This window comes from Penicillium robsamsonii, assembly GCF_028829455.1.
Source record: "Penicillium robsamsonii strain IBT 29466 chromosome Unknown utg000001l_segment0_segment0, whole genome shotgun sequence".
NCBI classification, from domain to species: Eukaryota; Fungi; Ascomycota; class Eurotiomycetes; order Eurotiales; family Aspergillaceae; genus Penicillium; species Penicillium robsamsonii.
In genome coordinates this window covers 248,327-265,354 of record NW_026643219.1, presented here as the reverse complement: position 1 = coordinate 265,354, position 17,028 = coordinate 248,327, and the positions used below count along the sequence as shown (strand labels likewise).

The following is a 17,028-nucleotide window of genomic DNA, read 5'->3' as shown; positions in this document are numbered from 1 at the left end:
TGGAGTCTCGTTGCCTGGAGCCTGGATGGCTTCGGCTTGGCAATGCAGAACACCTGGCTGCGTGCGTGGAATGTGGCTTTGACCGCTGGGAATATTGACTTTATATACCACTGTCCTGGTTTTTCGACCCCTTAGCGAGGGCGCTTATTGTTAGTTCCCTGCGGTGCTTCTAGGCCGGCAGTTGGCCCCCGGCAAGAATCATTCTTTGACAATTTGAGCTATTTTTCCTCCTCAAAATTTCCCCCTTAAAATAACAGACTGTGCGATCACCATGAAGCGCTTCCTGGGATCTCTGAGCAGGCGCTCAAGTGAGTGTCTCACCGTCTCCACGTCTCCGGGGCCCGCAACCTCGCTGACAGGTACCTGAACATAGGCTCTAGCGACAGTGTCGAACACCGTGAAGACTCACCAGAAGCCATTGTCCTGAAAGAATTGGTTTGTGTTAATTTCAGAAAAATTAAATTGGACACACTGACATCTTCAGACTGCCTTCTGCGAATCGAATACAAATACAAATGCGAATGGTTCTTCGCGTGACGCGGTATGTGCCTCGGAGATGACAGGAACCCCCTTTTCAAGACTGACAAATCGCATTTGCCCTCCAGCAAGGAAATGAATTCGTCCACCTCCCCAGAATCGTCGAAACTGCCGAGTCGAGCCCCAATGCCGCCAAGCAAGCGGCTCTGCGCATTCGCAAGTATCTCGCAGATCCCGCCGGCACCCCGAACCAGACTCAGTACAATGCGATCATGCTCATGCGCATCCTGGTCGACAACCCGGGCCACACCTTCACCCGCAACTTAGATGCTAAATTTGTGACGACCATCAAAGAGCTGTTGCGCACAGGACGCGATTGGCATGTGCAGAGCTATCTCCGCCAGTATCTAGATCTCCTTGAGCAACAGCGGTCATGGGACCAAGATCTCAAACTGCTGCTGCAGATGTGGTCGAAGGAAAAGATTAAAGCTTTCCGCGGTGTGGTGAGCACATGGTATCTTCGCGCGCCCACCATCCAAGACTAACCTAGCCAGATCGACCCTTTTCCGATGAATACCATCGTCCCACCGCAAGTCCCGCCCAGGCATCTCCAGCAGCAACCATATATCCAGCCCCGCGCGCCGGCAAATACTCTCCCAGATCTGGTAGAACTAGCGGCGCGCATCGAGGAAGCGCGCAATTCGGCAAAGCTGCTAACGCAGTTCGTCCAGTCCACGCCACCGGTAGAGCTGGAAAACAACGATCTCATCAAAGAGTTCATCGACCGCTGCAGGTCCAGTTCGCGTTGTATTCAAGGATACATTCACTCGACCAACCCGGCTCCAGACGAGGACACTATGTTGACGCTTATTGAAACGAACGACGAGATCTCCGTAGCGCTGTCGCAGCAGCAGCGTGCCATGCTGAAGGCACGCAAGATTAGAGGGTCTTCATCGCCGAGTTCGTCCAATTTGAATAGCCCCTCGCCGACATCACCGCCTGTCGCATCAGGCCCTACGACTTTCTCCCCTCCCGCCAGGCCGCCCGTTCGGACTGCAACACGCAGCCCCGAGTCCCCTGCTCCCGTCCCGGCACAGTTGCCTTCGACGGCCACGACCGGTAGCCGCGCACCTGCTTCTAATCCTGCATCGGGATCTGCGACTGCGAGCCGATATGAATACAACGCCGAGGAATTCCAGGTGCGGAATCCTTTCGCTGATGACTATGCTACAAATGACTCGGACCAGGAGAGGCATCGGGGGCATGGTGATTCGCAGCCCCACAGTGATCGTGTGCGCTTGCAGCCCACTGAGCAGGAGCGCTAGGGTTATGCAAGGATTTTGATGTTTCTCTATCATCGCCTATCGCCTGGACTCTTTTTCTTTTTTGCGGTTATATCCAACCCTGCTTGCCGTTTTGTCTATTTTTGCAAGCGTATAGCTTTTGTCTGTTTGTCTTTTGGCTTTCTCTTAGTTTTATTTTCTTGTCTCTTACCTTCCATGATACCTCGCGCCGCACACATACTGTTTAGCTTTTCACTACCCATGTCTTCAGCAACACGTTTGATCTATAGGGGACCGAGTCCGTCTTTCCGCACCCTAGGTACCGTATATACCTACGAGTCTTACACCTTCCGTGGTCCATTGTTGTAGCGTGTGAAGGACATCGTCTAGGTATATACAAGGCCCGCACAAGCAAAAGATCCAATGCTTTGGTAGAAAGTCATAAACAGCTTGAAAGAGTCCAAAAAAGCACAAGGTGCCAATCCACGCTGGTGGATGCCAAAATAAACCGCCAAATATCAGACATCCTCCAACCTGCAAATGCCCGCGCAATAAAAACACCTTCATATCTTCGTTGACCCCAAAAACAGGGGATAATCCAGCCATATCTCGACAGCCGAAACTGACGTATACCACCTTTTACTCCTCAATCTTGATACTAACCTTCTCATCAGTTGCAGCCTGAGACTGGTCCCTCGCTGCAATCTCCTCAGGGAAAGGCTTCCTCGCCCACACACGTCTCCTGTGTAAAAGTCAGCCGGACCCCCAACACTTCCAGAGGAAAAAAAAAAAAAAAAAAAACTCACGCGCGCTCATAAATATGATAGCGAGGATTCTTAAGCTCATTCCTCAGCTTCGCAACATAAACAATAACCTCATCCTGCGACCAAGGCTCCGGAGTCCCGAATTTACAAAGCAACCACATAGCCCAGCCCTCCATACCAGACATCCAATGATGGTAGTTCACAGTGCCGGCCTCTTTATATTTCTGATCACGCGCCCACGGCCCGAGGGGCCACTTGTATTCTTTTTCACAGATATCCACGAACCCGGCCTTGCGGAAGGCGTCTTGCATCATGTCAATTGTTCCAAGCGGGCGGCCCGCACGCTCGCCGCATGCCGATAGCGCTGGTCCCCAGCTACGCAAGATGTTGTCTTCTGGTAGGCTGTTGTCGTCGCATTCGACGTAGGGACTTGCTTCTAGTTGTTCGATCCAACCGCCTGGGCGGATGTTGCTGTGGGTTTGAGTTAGATGAACGGGAGAAGGACGGAAAGGATGATGGCTTACTCGTAGCATTGCTGGTAGAGACGATCCCATTCTTTGTAGTCAAAGGCTCCGATCATAATGCGCATGTGGATCAGGTCTTGAGGTTCGTTCCAGGTCCATTCTTCGGCGATATTGTCGACTTCGAGGACGCAGTTTGGGGGTACCCATGTTACTGGTGGTGGGAAGAGGTCGACTCCGCGCACGCTGGCTGGGGATTTGGTTAATATGTTGATCTGCTATGAGTGAATTGAGTCCGTATTGGGCACTCACCTTCTGGGAACATGTCGGCTACATCGCTAGAACAGGGTGAGTGACGATCCTTTGCAAATAGAGGTGTTTTATCTTCACATACATGGCCCAGTTACCCACACCTGTTCCAAGGTCGAGAATATGTTTAGGATTTTTGACAGGCGCCCGGAAAAGAGGGTTATCGTGGTCTGAGTCCATAACGAGGGCTACTAAGTGGCTGCCATAGTGAGTTATTTGAAAAAAAAAAAAAAAAAAAAAAAAAAAAAAACCATATATAAGAGGATGCATACCCAGCTTCGTATGTCTCGAACTGCTTCTCGTCTGATGGAACCCTGATAGAAAGTAAGCAGGTAGTACCCCTTGCAGGAACCCTATGCGTACAGATATTCTTTGTGGCTCAGTGTTTGATACCGTCGGCCATTCTCCTCTAGCCCTCGATAAAGCGAGGAGCCGATCGAAGTGGTTTCCCTGAGATTGTGTAAGAGATCTTTTTCGTATAGGACAAAAGATAATATTTACGATTGCCAGTCATCCCCGTAAACGGTTGTGACGTGGGTCGTTGGATCCTAATACTAGTTAGAAAAGAAAAAATATCAACATAAAAGTAGATGTACCACGGCGATTTCATCCTCTGGCTCAGTATGTATTTTATCCATAGTTCAGCTCATAGAAAAAGGTGGAAGATGAAGAATCTGAAACCAAAACAGGAATTGGCCATCAGACCCCCCGCTCTGACATCTAGTTTTACTAGTCGAAAGTTAGATGTCAACGGCCATAGAACAAAAGAAACCATAGGCTGTTTTGATATATGTGGGCTTGTGGGGTGGAATCCAATCCCGGTCGCTATGAGCCCTCGGATTGGATGTTGAGGAAGTTGCATGTGAATTTGCAAAAGTACGATGATCTACCAATAAGAACTCTTTTTAAAGTCCATTCTTCACAGAAATGCTGCAGAAATATAGGCCAAAACTAACTTCACCCTCTGGATTATGATCAAAGCTTACCTAGACCTTTCAGACACCATACTCTAATCTAATATCTATCGCTTTTATAGATTTATTTGACCTTATATGGTTATAAACTTATCCACGGCTCTACGGGCATTTATGATTCGGTGTCCGTCCGACACGAGAATACGAAGCTTACATCAGGTTAGTTCTGTTCAAATGTACAACATAGGTACATTCACAGTACTCCCCGTACTCTCCGTATGCTCCGTATACCCCGTAGCTTATGGGGGAAATAGGCTATCAAATAGGCTATGTGGGAACCCAGATGACGCCTCGACATTTGAACTATATAGCCCACATTGCTAACACATTCCTGACCATAAACCATTCAACGCAACATCTCATATTTACAAGTTCCAAACATGTCAAACCTTCCCCTCAAAATGCGCAGCATCATCCAACCAACCGCCTCCTCCAAAACCCTCACCCTAACAAACACCCCTCTCCCAACCCCGAACCACGCACAGGGAGAGCACATAATTCAAATAAAAGCCTGCAGTCCCTGTGCCGGTGAGCTCCTCTGGCCAGCAAACTTCCCCCCGTCCACAGCGCGCACTCTAATCCCATGCCCGGACATGGCGGGAATCGTCACCTCAGCACCGGAAGACTCGCCTTTCCAGCCCGGCGATGAGGTATACGCGCGTACAAACTATGTCCGACCAGGTAATGCGTGCGAGTATTCCATCGCCGTTACGGCTGAGCTGGCACACAAGCCCAGGGGTCTAAGCTGGGTCCAGGCTGCTGCGGTTCCTGTCTCCGCCGAGACGGCTTGGCAGGTTCTTTTTGTTCATGCCCTTGCTGGGGGAAATGGGGAAGAGATCGATATGGACGCCGCCAAACTTGCTTGGAGTGGGAAGAGAGTGCTTGTCACTGGTGCTTCTGGTGGCGTGGGGATTTGGCTTGTGCAGCTGGCGACTTTGCTTGGTGCGGAGGTGGTGGCGACGTGTGGTCCCCGGAATGTGGAGTTTGTGGGGTCACTTGGGGCGAAGGAGGTGCTTGATTATCGGGTTGTGGACTTGAAGGAGTGGGCACAGTTGCCTGCAAATAAGGTGGATGTTGTTGTTGATTGTGTTGGGGGGAAGGCTCTTGGGGATGCGTGGTGGACTGTTAAAGATGGCGGTGTTGTGCTGAGTATCTCCCAGCCACCTTTGCAGGTTTGCCCGGATGACTTCAAGGGCGAAAGCGTAAGAGACTTGTTCTTTATTATGCAACCTGTGAGGAGGCAGTTGGAGGAGATTTCCAAGTTGATTGAGAAGGGGGTGTGTCGTGGGTTGGTGGATAGTGTCTGGCCTCTTGAGCAGTACGAAGAGGCATTCAAGAGACTGGATGGAGGCCATGCGAGGGGGAAGATTGTCTTTGATCTGTCACTGAATCACTAGAACTGTTTCTCTATCTCTCCACTGTCGCAACCCAGATATGAGAAATAGAACATCATAGTCATTCCTGGAGGCCTGATCCCATTGGGGAGTATACGTCAAATATTATTTGCTATTCCATCCAATCATATACAGAATAGAAGACCCCCTATAGACTCTACCAAAGCAGACACTATAAAGTACTTCTAAGCGCTTTCATGGTTGGTGCCATTTTCGGCAAGCGGATGCCGATAGCTTCGAGCTTTATTCATATGATCATTCCTTTCTTGCTTTTAGTGAACATAGAGTACATCAACTCGTATGTTTTTGCGTTTTATCTCCAACAGCAATTTGAATTGCTTCATTCTCCATTTACTGCAATACTTTGAGCTCCATAATTTATAATTGCATACCAAAACCTTGAACTCCTACGGAATTGAGATTGGGCAGTTTAAATTGTCATACTTATACTTCAATATCAGATCATGTTTGGAAGCTCTCTCCTAACTATATGTCTAGTATACTTTTTACTGCACAATTCAACACTTTGGTAACACTTGCGGAGTCTCTCAACAATCATGTAATATGGCGACCTGCCTCTACTCCCTTTCTTCCCTATTCAGGATTCAATGGCATATAGCAACCAATGTAAACGAAATATTCTTTTCTTTTTCTTCCTTATCTTTCTCCCTCTAACAAAACTCAATCATTATGACATAAGCCGTATGCATATCACTAGCGCGGGTCGACTGATCCATTATGTTGTACTTGTAGGGATCAACTGCACCAATGTCCTCGTTAGTACCGTTCCAGCCTGAGATGGGACGCCAATGCATGTGTGATTATTTCTTTGCCAGTAAGGGCTTATACGCTTAAGTTCATATTCCTAGGAAATAAACCACGGATACAATGTGTGGCGATCAGTAGTGATCCGGGCGATCAGCCTGCATATACGCAGTGGTATAAAACTGGGTATAAGGGGGCCAAAAACCCGCTTTTTGTGGAGCATTCTTCATGTCTTCATGTCTTAATCAACGCCCTGTACTGTAGATCATTTATCAATACTAGTATCAATGAAGCTTTTGATCTCTATGCAAATCCAGATATCTCCGTGGGTTCTAAGTCCAAAGTAAAGGGTTTGATCCCATACAAATGCAGATATCTCCATTCTTAGAGGTTCGTAAGTCCATAAAATGATTTATAATACATGTATAGAGCGGTGCTAATTAGGGCAATCAGGCATGAAAAACTCTCCACAAAAAGCGGGTTTTTGGCCCCCTTATACCGCTGCCTATATGCATGCTAATTGACAATGTGATATTGGAAATAGACGTTGTATCGTGCATAATAACGGGGTGCTACGTCAACACGTGTTTCCAGGCAAAACCTATTTAAGACTGCATAGCTCCCAGTCTGTTTCTCATCAAACTCATCATTGTCTTCAATTCCCCAGTCAATCTCATAGAACAAGGTCTCAATCTTGTGAATATTTCATATATCATGCAATTATCCAACATCTTCTTCGTCCTAATGGCCGCCCCTGCCTTGATTATGGCCTCGCCTATCGAAGCCACTGACTCAGGTGTTGCCAAACGTTCCACTCCTCCTGGAGGATATCAAAACGGATCCGGAGTAGGTGATCTGAGGGAGTGAACAGCACATTTTCTAAAACTTTGATATACAGAAGTGCAACGGGACTAGCTGTAACGTGTCCAACAGCTTGATCCACAATAACCAGTGAGTAATCTACTACATTGAGGTGAGCTCTTAGACGAGGCTAACTTTTCAATCAATATAGACCTTGCGATCATGGAAGCGTGAGTCTTTTCCTCTTCTTGCTTCGGTATTTCTGGTAGTTCTATGACAAACTGACCTAACGACATTGGAAATAGTGTGGTGGACGTGGTGGCGGTGATGGAAAACCTTGTGGCTTTGCTAAGGCTAACGGCGAGATGTATTGTCCCGGCAGCTTTTGAAGGAGGTCAACTTGCTTGATTTGAAACGGTCAAAGCCGTTGAATGGGGTCTCTGAGGCGGGGGTTTTTTGTACCGGGGCTATTGGATCTAAATCCAGATGCTTTATTCACCGGGCTATCTAGGCTTATTCCCATTGATGCGTACTGTTTTCCGAGTCGGGCCTGTTTGCGAGGTAGCGGTGGTTTGCCTTTTGATAGCTCAAGCCCCTAAAGGCTCTCAATTCCTAAACCGGCAGGGGCTTGTCTCTGTAACGCCAATATCCCCTGAACCACGATATACCTAGACAGTGTTGCTAGCATATGGAATTCATCCTAGAGAAAGACAAGTCATCTCATCTAGACAGGGGTCTGGATTTTGGAGGGGATTACACAGCGCTTCCACCATCTAGACCTTGAGTGCTGCAGCACCAAGTCTTGGCAGCACCCTCTGGTCTTGCACTGCACTATAAACAATGCGAACACTAAAACGTAACTTGCATAAGTTGGTGACAGAAATATGGCGCAACAATGAAAGACATTTTTAAGTGATATACAACTTTTTGACTAATTATGACAAAAGAAATGCGACTTGGCGCCAATAGTCTTACTAGGCTTCGATACACCCCTTAGATAACACCTTAAATGTCGGTACTAGTTGTCCAGTATGCTCTGACGCCTGGAGTATCAACTCCAGACCGGCTGAAGAACAGCCCAGACGATGATAGGACGTGGTTTTTATCTGTCTCGTACAGGTGGATGCGCGGTGCTCCAGGACGAAATAATCACGCGATGGTATGATAAAGTATCATATACTAAAATGGCATGAGTCTTGTATCACACTGGCTGGGTAAAGATGAGACATACTGGTTGCCAACGCACGCCCTCGAGCCCTTGGAGAAGGCAACAAAGTACTTGTGCATTTCCGCTAGTTGGGTCTCAGATGATTCAAGTCACCGTTCGGGCGAAAAGGATCTTGGAGCTGGGAATACGCCTGGGTCTATGAGCATCCAGTATATGGTCATGCTGACGGGCGTCTGCGCGGCTGATTCTGAGTATTAGCATGTGTCTGACTGGGATGTTTGAGGTATCAACGCACCTTCTTCAGGATTTTCCACCACTTGTAGAACATATCCTGGTCTGGAGAGATGCGTGCTGCTCGACGAAGATTCCCCCCGCCCAATCCAATCTTCAATCATCTAGTCAGCTTTATGTATTCAATACGGAAGCGGCACATACCTAATTTCCTCTTTCATGTAAGCTGAGAGATATGGGATCTTCTCAAGGTCACCCAAAGCGGGAAGACCAACCGAAGCGATTCACGCATTATTTCCTGTTGCTTTTCGTTCATAGCTCTCCGAGCTATGGTGTCCTCTAGTGTGCGATCCAGGTTATGGGGAGCTGCTTACTGTACGGACTGTACATGATTGTTTAGAACAAAAACGGTATTACCTTCCTTGAGTCGAGGTTGAGGTCAAGGATGGGACAAACGGTGTTCGAACTTACCTGGGCAACTTCCCTGGTTAGGTCCGAGCCGAATGACACCTTGGATGTGTTTTCAAGCGACAATTGCCTCTATATTAAACAAACCCCCATAGAAGATCGAATGGGCATTCATTAGACCTAGTAATTTAAATGCTTTTGAGCCTCAGTTCTGCGATAGTCGGATTTTACCCGCACCCCATCAAATATACCACCAACATCACTGATTTACATATAATAAACATCAATAAATAGCTAATTGATCCGGGTATTAGTTGATTCAATATTGGGTGCATACAGGTAGGTAACAATTTCACTATCTGCCAAGGCCTTCCAGCCTCAGGCATCAGTGCCTTCGTAGTATACCGGTGTCACTACGCCGACACCTTTTTCTATAAGGTGCTATTCATCCCACTGGTAGTGGAATATCATCAGCATTCCTAGATATCATTACCCTCTTCTTATTTATCTCCAATTGGGGGGTATACTCAGGATCTTGTACCTCCGCTTCCTTATCCGCTTCCATTCTTATACTTTCAATATCAGATTTTGTTATACGAAGTATCATAAAATCTTAAATTGTTGTATTAAGAGAATATTTTCCTATTTGACTTGACTGTGAACCCCGAACCCCTTGATAGGTGGAATCAAGACGCACCTAGTCAGTTTCATAAAATTTAGTTTGGTTTTCAAACCGAGTGGACCGAGGATAACCCTGGAATGAAATGAGATAAACATCCAACTGCCAAGTCAAGTTTATTCTACGATCTCCACGTTCTTAATCAAATCAAAGTACCCAAATGTCATGTCTTACCTGTCAGCCCCTCCTTGGCAGGTCCCAATCAACGTGAAACTCAGCGCATCCCTGTTCGGCGCGTGGAGCAAGGCTTGGCAACCCTAGCCTCAGGAACGTCGGGCTTGTCTCGGGAGAGCAGATCACCGGCCTAGTTCAATATGCATCCGAGGACCATATTGCCCCGATAGGATCCGATCTAGACTTACGACCAGTCTCACCAGTCGCTTCCCGGTGGGGGAGCGCTGTCCCTTGGGTATATCCGATGTGTTTCAGCGTGCTACGTGCATTTGACCTTACGCGCTGTTTGGTATGTCTCTGATAAGTGTGAATCTAGTGTTTGTGGTTGATTAATGACGCATACAGCTCAGTTAGAGTTTCTTTTGAATGTGCCTACCTACTATATAAGCAGCGACATTCTGGCGCGACACAGGACCAAATGAGCATGCTGGTCAGTCTTTTTTGAATTTTCATTCGCATTCACATTCATTTCCTCCGGTTTGAGACCGTGCAGACTTTCATTCAAGTATACATTCATTCCTCGGTCCGGTTTACCGATTATTTACATTCACTTCCACGACATCCCAACTCAAACATGAAGCATTTCACCCCCGCTCTGGCTTTCGCCAGCATGATCTCCTTGGTTAATGGCCATGGTTTTGTCACCAGCCCCAAAGCTCGACAGCCCGGTACCGAAATGGAAACCGCCTGTGGCAAGCAAGTTGTGTCCAACCAAGGGTCTGACAAGTACGGCAACATCCAAGGCGAGCTGCAAGTTGCCTCTGGCCAGAGCGACTACGAAGCTGCCGCGTGTGATATCTGGCTTTGCAAGGGCTACAAGTTTGCCGACAACAAGGATAATGTCTACTCGTACAAGGCAGGTCAGAAAGTCGACTTCACCGTCGACATCCGCGCCCCGCACACCGGTGTCGCCAATGTCTCTGTCGTCGACACTTCTTCCAACACCGTTATCGGTGCCCCCCTGATCTCTTGGCCTGTCTATGCATCCGTTGCCACCGGTGTCAAAGCCGATGAGACCAGCTTCAGCGTCACTATGCCTGATGATCTCGAAGACCAGTGTGTCACCGCTGGTGACTGTGTGCTGCAGTGGTACTGGTACGCACAGTCAATCGACCAGACATACGAGTCGTGTGTCGACTTCACTCTCGGTGGATCTGGCTCCAGTGGTGTCTCGGCTCCGGCCCCGTCGGCGAAGGCCCCGTCGATCGACAGCTCTACGGAGGCTGCTACTATTGCTACTGCTACTAGTCCGGCCACAACTGTCGCTGCTCAGCCCACTACCACTGTTGCTGCTCAGCCTACTACTTTTGCTACCACTGCCCGTCAATCGACTACTCCTGCCGAGGTGCCAGTCGCTACCACCGCGGCAGCTAACCCCAGTGCCACCGATGCTGCCGGTGCTGCCATGCCTTTCCCCACTGATAGCGCTGCAGATGTCTTGGCCTGGATCCAGGCCATGTTCGGCAACTTGGCGGGTAACTAAATGTGGAGGACGCGAAGAATGACCCACTAAAAAGTGGGCGACGTAATATCGGAAGTACATCGTGTTCAGTTTTGGACCTACCTGTACCTCCTGTATTAGATAGTAGCTAGATATACTGGCAATCAAATGTCAGATTTACCATGCTTTCTCCATCATCCTGGGTTCCAATGCAACGCTGTTAATAGCGATATCGGAGAGATCACCGAGTATCCGATATCGCCACTTCATCCATTCATTCCATTAAATATCAGATATTAATATAAAAACAAGTATTCCCTACACAACCAACATCTCTAGTATTTCAAATTACGCAAACAATGTACTGTCGTCTAAACTTCACAGCGACCAGACTATTGAACCAACCCCTAAGAATCCCTGTCCCACCAGTCTACAGACACTTCACCACAACAATGTCCCAACAAAGCAAAGACTGGAGCGCAAGTCAATACCTCAAATTCGAAGACGAACGCACTCAGCCCGCCCGCGATCTCCTCTCGCGCGTGCCCCTAATGGCCCCCAAAAGAATAATCGACCTAGGTTGCGGCCCTGCCAACTCAACAACAGTCTTGGCAAACCAATACCCGTCAGCAACGATAACAGGTCTAGACTCGTCGTCCGACATGATCGAGCGCGCGAAGAAAGTCCTGCCAGATCGGGACTTTTACATCACAGACCTAAACACTTACACGCCAGACCCCGCCAAGCCAGTCGATCTCTTTTTTTCAAACGCGGTGTTCCAGTGGCTGAAAGCCGATGACCGTATTGCGGTCATTAAGCGACTCCTGCAGCCACAGCAAAAGGGCGCTGTTTTTGCACTCCAGGTCCCGCATAATCTGAGCGAGCCTTCGCATGTACTTATGGGCGAGACTGCTGCTGACGGCCCGTGGGCGGAGAAACTCGCTGGTGTGCAGAGAGATGGGTTCCAGTCGCCGCAGGAACTTTATGATCTGGTTAAGCCGTTTTGTAGTCAAGTTTCGATTTTTGAGACGAGTTATTATCATTCGCTTGAGAGTCATGAGGCTGTTGTTGAGTGGGTGAAGGGGACGGGGTTGAGGCCGTTTTTGGATCTGTTGGAGGGTGATGAGAAGGAGGCTTTCTTGAAGGGTTACTTGAGAAGATTGCAGTCTGCTTATCCTGTTTCTGTTGATGGGAGGGTCTTGTTGAAATATCCGCGGTTGTTTATGGTTGCTGTAAAATGATCTGGCTGAAGGGTTGTCTTTTTGTCTTCGATGGAGCTCTACTTGTGTATATGGTGTACCATGTTGTTACTAGGTCTTTTCGTGTCACGGAGTACATATCGGCAACAGAATCTCCCCTGGGACTTTTAGTGTTTGTACTATCTAGCCTGAAAATCTAGAGATAGAAAAACGTGACATGTACGGATCTATGGAAATGAACGAATTCACATCTACATTGCTACTCAGTAAGCTGCTTGGATACAAAACAGCACCATTTCCCAATGATAGCTTAGACGATTCCTGAAGAAGCAATCTTAATGGTACCGTCAGTCCTTCCAGAGCTATCCAAGCTCTTGCTCTCCATCTTCTGGAGAATATCCTGACCGGAGACAACCTCTCCAAAGACAACGTGAGCGCCATCCAAATGGGGGGTTGCCGTGAACTAATCTAGTCAGGAAACACGTCTTTCATTTATCCTTTGAGCATAATTTCGACTTACGGTAATGAAGAACTGAGAACCGTTGGTGTTGGGTCCAGCATTTGCCATGGATAGTAGGCCGCCTTTGGTGTGCTTGACCTGGAAGTTCTCATCCGCAAACTTCTCGCCGTAGATCGACTTGCCACCCGTTCCCTAAAGAGAGAGTGGAGATTAGCCGGAGCTCGGAGGTTCTGTCAAGAGACCGTGACTGACATTCCCACGAGTAAAATCACCACCCTGGGCCATGAACCTGGCAATCACACGGTGGAATGCTGAGCCTGCATAGCCGAAGCCCATTTCACCCGTCGCGAGGGTGCGGAAGTTTCTCGCAGTCTTGGGAACGACGTCGTCATAAAGTTTGAACTCGATGCGACCCCAGTTTTCCACTGCATGGAGTTAGTGCCTTGTAGTGAGACAAAACAGCAAACTTACCCTGGCCGCCGGCCGAAGTGTATTCAATATCGAAATATGGGTTGGCCATGATGAAGAAGATGGTAAAGAAGTGCAAAGTCAAGGAGGCGGGGTAATAAATGAGAGGGGTTGGATTTATGCAGGAATGAGGTCATACAAGGGGTCCAAGGACGTATTCATTGGTTAGGGTTCTCACTGTACCCGTGACTTCCAGAGGTCTACTGCTTTGGAATATTGTTTGTAATCTGGTTACATTGAAAAAAAAAAGAGAAAGGAATCTCAGATGTCACAGTCATATGTGGAATGAAGTGAAATGAAGTCTTGAGACCAGAGCAACATAGAATGAGAAAATTAAGAACAAACGGACCAGACCGCAGTAAGAATCCCGAAAAGGTGGCCCACCAAGACTCTCATCTAGAGTCTATCATCCTCCGCGTGTGTTGCCACTGAAATCCTCTTTTCATTTACTCAGTTTTGTTCGACTGAGCGGTCTGGACACCCTTCTCATTGGCGTCGTTGATGTCGTCGGATGCATCCGCAGGAGCGTCAGCGGGGTTAGTGGCGGCGATGTACTTCTCAATTCTGGTATTAAGTCGCCAGTACTGCTTTTGGACGGTACCAATGGGCTTTCCCGCATTTTTGGAGACGGCAGCCCAGTCAATCTGTGAAGTCGGTCAGTATATGACATAATCATGTATGGAGAGACACTCACCTTCATGCCGGTGGACATTCGGACACAGTTCCACAAGAACATTAGGTCCTTGTCAAGAGGGGCGCCGGGGCCAGACTTGTTAGGGGTCGCCTTGACAGGGGAGGCCTTGGTAGGAGTCCGCTTCGTGATCCCTCCCTTTGCAGGCTTGGCAGGCTTGGCCTTGGGGGTGGTTGGCGTTGTGGGTGCCATTTTGATGTTAATGAACTTAGGTGATCTGTGTAAGAGAACTCTGGGAGCAGGAGTGGTTTGGAACAATGGTCTGAAATTCGGAGGGAAAAGAAGAAAACAAGAGAGACAAAAGGGAGCAGCTTCCATCCATGGCGGGTGCGGACGCACTTGGGTTGCGTTGGGACTCATCACCCCGACGATTTCTGTTGTCACGACAAACAAATAAGGGAGCAACCGACTTACTATGTAAATATTCAAACGTTGAGCCTACAGCCCTCCCCTAATGTAGAAAATTACCTTATTCTTACTAAGAAATAATCACAAAGAAATAATCACAAGGTGGTGTTCTACATCTACTTATACGTGAACCAGGATGCATGGAATTCAGTACTAATGGCATACATACTAGTACATTATCCAGGTATCCTAAATACGCCTACTCTGTGCCTGAAGTATACATTGTCCCTATACGTACCGGACTTTCCTGGCGGGTGAGAAACTGTCGCCTCCGAGTACTCTTATAATTTCCCACTGTATCTCGCTTTCACCAAGCCTGCGGCGTATAGCTCTGAGGGTAGTGTTTCTTTCATGGCTGTAGCAACAGATGGTGTAGCGACGCTGTAGCGACGCTGGGGGCGCCTGGGAAGTGCTTCATGATAACCGGGCTACCTAGGTGATGGTCGCCGGGGAGCCGAAAGCGAAATATTAGAAATCATTCGGTTCATCCTATGATAAGCGTAATTGCATTTTAATTACTGATCATGAGTAATGATGGATCAAGCTAAGCTTGAACACCACCTGGGTAGGCTATTTGACACCCGAAAGAAGAACAAATGGGATTATGGATGAAGCAAGGTATTCTAACATACAATGATGTAAGGTTCTCTTACAACACTTTATATTACATAGAGCAAAGAGGAAATCTGAATGAACAATGGTCAACTTTACAAGTTTGCTGCTTTGGCCGGAACTCGCAAAATTGACTGTTGTGTCATCGATGCCACTAAATTCCCTGCCTCATCCCACATTTTACTCTCGCTATATGTGCGGCCATGGCCAGCACGGTGATTGATTACCTCCCTCAAGTTCCACTCATCCATTTTGGGCGGTGTGAAGATACGCAGAGCAAAGTCCAAGCTCGAACACGCACTGGCGTCCTCAAAAGACAGGTGATTGTGTGTCAACGGCAAAAATGATAAAAAACCATCCAGAATGAACGCCAAGCCGGCCACTTGCTCTCCTTCTGTCTGCAGAGGGTCTTTGACTCGAAGCCAGTCAGCTGATGACCTTGCTGTTGGAGGCATTGCCTCCTGACTGGTTTGGATGGTCTTGGCCATCCCCATGAGATTTTGGGCGGCAACTCCTTCCGGACACGGGCGGCCTTCGTAGATGTCTCGGGAGAGTCCGAATAGAGTGTTGAAAGTTTTGAACTGTGGCTCTGCTATTTTACCAGCTTTAAGCCAATCTTCCACAAGGCGGTCCCAAGGCATACAGTCCCGCCAGTGACTATAGCTCCGAGTGGGCTGATCCGAGAATGTGAGCAGAGACGGCTCATCCCTGTGAAAGTCGGCTAGGAGCTCCATGCATAGGTGCTGTCGGCCGCTGGACGGGTCATTCTGTTCGACGGCAACGCGGTACGTGACGAAACTCTTCGATTGGCGGAGTTGAACAGGTGTGCATATCAATTTGGCTTTAATATTTACTGCTCGGAGGTAATGTCCAAATGCCGAATATAAGTGAAATCCATCCGGGGCGGTCTTACACGCAGCGTGGATTGCAAGAGCGATGGCGTAGCCTCCGTAGGCGATGGGTGCTAAATTACCCATCTTTTGAGGAAGATGCGTGGAAATATAATGATCATCAATTTTTTGTTGCGATACATGTTCGGCTAAAGTGGTCGCCATGGTTCTGACTGGGATGAAAGTATTTGAAGCGATGTAAGGGTGAACATATCCAACTTATACAGAAATCCCCAAGGTTACAGTGTACCTCGGCTCAAACGGCCTCCTACGGTGGCATATGAGAGCTGAATTTTGTTATATTAGACCCACTTCGGAATATGTCCGGTTAACACGGCCTTTTTATCGGCATATCCTGGTATATCATCCAAACATAATTCTGTTGATCAAAACGAATATAGGCGGAGTGTATGAAAACTTTTGGTCTTTTTTTTACCAATAGTGCTGAGCGGCCTATGCGACCCAACGACGATTTCAAAGAGGAATGAAGGAGAAGCTAAATTTTATTCATTGCTCTCACCCTTGATTTGGCTATTCTTCCTTATTACAATTACATGCCGATTAATAGAGTGATAAGCATTCAGGATTCATTGTATCTTCTTCCTGCTCTGAGGTAGCAATGGAGCATGAATCTAAATGACTACGAGAAAGACATCAAGTTCATGTCAATTGAGATCTAGTAGTCAAAGTTTGAGTAAACTTCACACACAATGACATGTTTTTTCTACTCTCTACCAACGCTAGGAAATTCACATCATTTCACAAAGATATTCGAAGTCCTTTTTCCACATCAAGAGGTCGCGAAAAAATTGGAAGAAAACTAGTAGAAAGACGTTTGAAGGGTAATGAGGAAAAGGAAATCGAAATCGAAAGAATAAATATATGTATCGCTAGCCTTCTAGGTTACTGAGGTGAGGTAACTTGATAGTTTATGCCGGTATACTCCGTACCCCTGGCGCGCCTTAGAAACT

The 17,028-nt window shown here is 47.7% G+C and overlaps 10 protein-coding genes across 10 annotated transcripts; 6 read left to right on the top strand and 4 right to left on the bottom strand.

Moving 5' to 3' along the window:
• Nucleotides 1-271: 271 nt before the first annotated feature.
• N7447_000110 (GAT domain-containing protein) lies at nucleotides 272-1,802 on the top strand (the record flags this gene model as incomplete). The annotated part of the gene is made up of 5 exons (XM_057224386.1): nucleotides 272-308; nucleotides 374-435; nucleotides 485-541; nucleotides 606-980; nucleotides 1,032-1,802. 5 exons carry the CDS (start codon nucleotides 272-274, stop codon nucleotides 1,800-1,802), a joined length of 1,302 nt encoding a protein of 433 aa, XP_057088402.1.
• Nucleotides 1,803-2,399: 597 nt separating this feature from the next.
• On the bottom strand, nucleotides 2,400-3,932 carry N7447_000109 (uncharacterized protein; the record flags this gene model as incomplete). Its single annotated transcript, XM_057224385.1, has 9 exons — nucleotides 2,400-2,502; nucleotides 2,567-2,995; nucleotides 3,049-3,235; nucleotides 3,298-3,323; nucleotides 3,380-3,493; nucleotides 3,567-3,608; nucleotides 3,658-3,744; nucleotides 3,796-3,842; nucleotides 3,891-3,932. The coding sequence occupies 9 exons, from the start codon at nucleotides 3,930-3,932 to the stop codon at nucleotides 2,400-2,402; spliced, it is 1,077 nt and encodes a 358-aa protein (XP_057088401.1).
• A 737-nt stretch (nucleotides 3,933-4,669) lies between these two features.
• N7447_000108 (NADP-dependent oxidoreductase) lies at nucleotides 4,670-5,665 on the top strand (the record flags this gene model as incomplete). The annotated part of the gene is made up of 1 exon (XM_057224384.1): nucleotides 4,670-5,665. The coding sequence occupies one exon, from the start codon at nucleotides 4,670-4,672 to the stop codon at nucleotides 5,663-5,665; it is 996 nt and encodes a 331-aa protein (XP_057088400.1).
• A 1,506-nt stretch (nucleotides 5,666-7,171) lies between these two features.
• On the top strand, nucleotides 7,172-7,617 carry N7447_000107 (uncharacterized protein; the record flags this gene model as incomplete). The annotated part of the gene is made up of 4 exons (XM_057224383.1): nucleotides 7,172-7,273; nucleotides 7,326-7,378; nucleotides 7,440-7,458; nucleotides 7,534-7,617. The coding sequence occupies 4 exons, from the start codon at nucleotides 7,172-7,174 to the stop codon at nucleotides 7,615-7,617; spliced, it is 258 nt and encodes an 85-aa protein (XP_057088399.1).
• An 800-nt stretch (nucleotides 7,618-8,417) lies between these two features.
• Nucleotides 8,418-8,654, top strand: N7447_000106 (uncharacterized protein; the record flags this gene model as incomplete). Its single annotated transcript, XM_057224382.1, has 1 exon — nucleotides 8,418-8,654. The coding sequence occupies one exon, from the start codon at nucleotides 8,418-8,420 to the stop codon at nucleotides 8,652-8,654; it is 237 nt and encodes a 78-aa protein (XP_057088398.1).
• A 1,808-nt stretch (nucleotides 8,655-10,462) lies between these two features.
• N7447_000105 (lytic polysaccharide monooxygenase) lies at nucleotides 10,463-11,371 on the top strand (the record flags this gene model as incomplete). The annotated part of the gene is made up of 1 exon (XM_057224381.1): nucleotides 10,463-11,371. The coding sequence occupies one exon, from the start codon at nucleotides 10,463-10,465 to the stop codon at nucleotides 11,369-11,371; it is 909 nt and encodes a 302-aa protein (XP_057088397.1).
• A 410-nt stretch (nucleotides 11,372-11,781) lies between these two features.
• Nucleotides 11,782-12,570, top strand: N7447_000104 (Trans-aconitate 2-methyltransferase C-terminal; the record flags this gene model as incomplete). Its single annotated transcript, XM_057224380.1, has 1 exon — nucleotides 11,782-12,570. The coding sequence occupies one exon, from the start codon at nucleotides 11,782-11,784 to the stop codon at nucleotides 12,568-12,570; it is 789 nt and encodes a 262-aa protein (XP_057088396.1).
• Nucleotides 12,571-12,838: 268 nt separating this feature from the next.
• N7447_000103 (Cyclophilin-type peptidyl-prolyl cis-trans isomerase) lies at nucleotides 12,839-13,508 on the bottom strand (the record flags this gene model as incomplete). The annotated part of the gene is made up of 4 exons (XM_057224379.1): nucleotides 12,839-12,991; nucleotides 13,049-13,180; nucleotides 13,241-13,413; nucleotides 13,460-13,508. The coding sequence occupies 4 exons, from the start codon at nucleotides 13,506-13,508 to the stop codon at nucleotides 12,839-12,841; spliced, it is 507 nt and encodes a 168-aa protein (XP_057088395.1).
• A 394-nt stretch (nucleotides 13,509-13,902) lies between these two features.
• Nucleotides 13,903-14,363, bottom strand: N7447_000102 (uncharacterized protein; the record flags this gene model as incomplete). Its single annotated transcript, XM_057224378.1, has 2 exons — nucleotides 13,903-14,100; nucleotides 14,151-14,363. Coding segments are annotated over 2 exons (411 nt in total), but the record flags the coding sequence as incomplete, so codon positions are not given.
• An 899-nt stretch (nucleotides 14,364-15,262) lies between these two features.
• Nucleotides 15,263-16,144, bottom strand: N7447_000101 (thioesterase family protein; the record flags this gene model as incomplete). Its single annotated transcript, XM_057224377.1, has 1 exon — nucleotides 15,263-16,144. One exon carries the CDS (start codon nucleotides 16,142-16,144, stop codon nucleotides 15,263-15,265), a length of 882 nt encoding a protein of 293 aa, XP_057088393.1.
• Nucleotides 16,145-17,028: the final 884 nt, after the last annotated feature.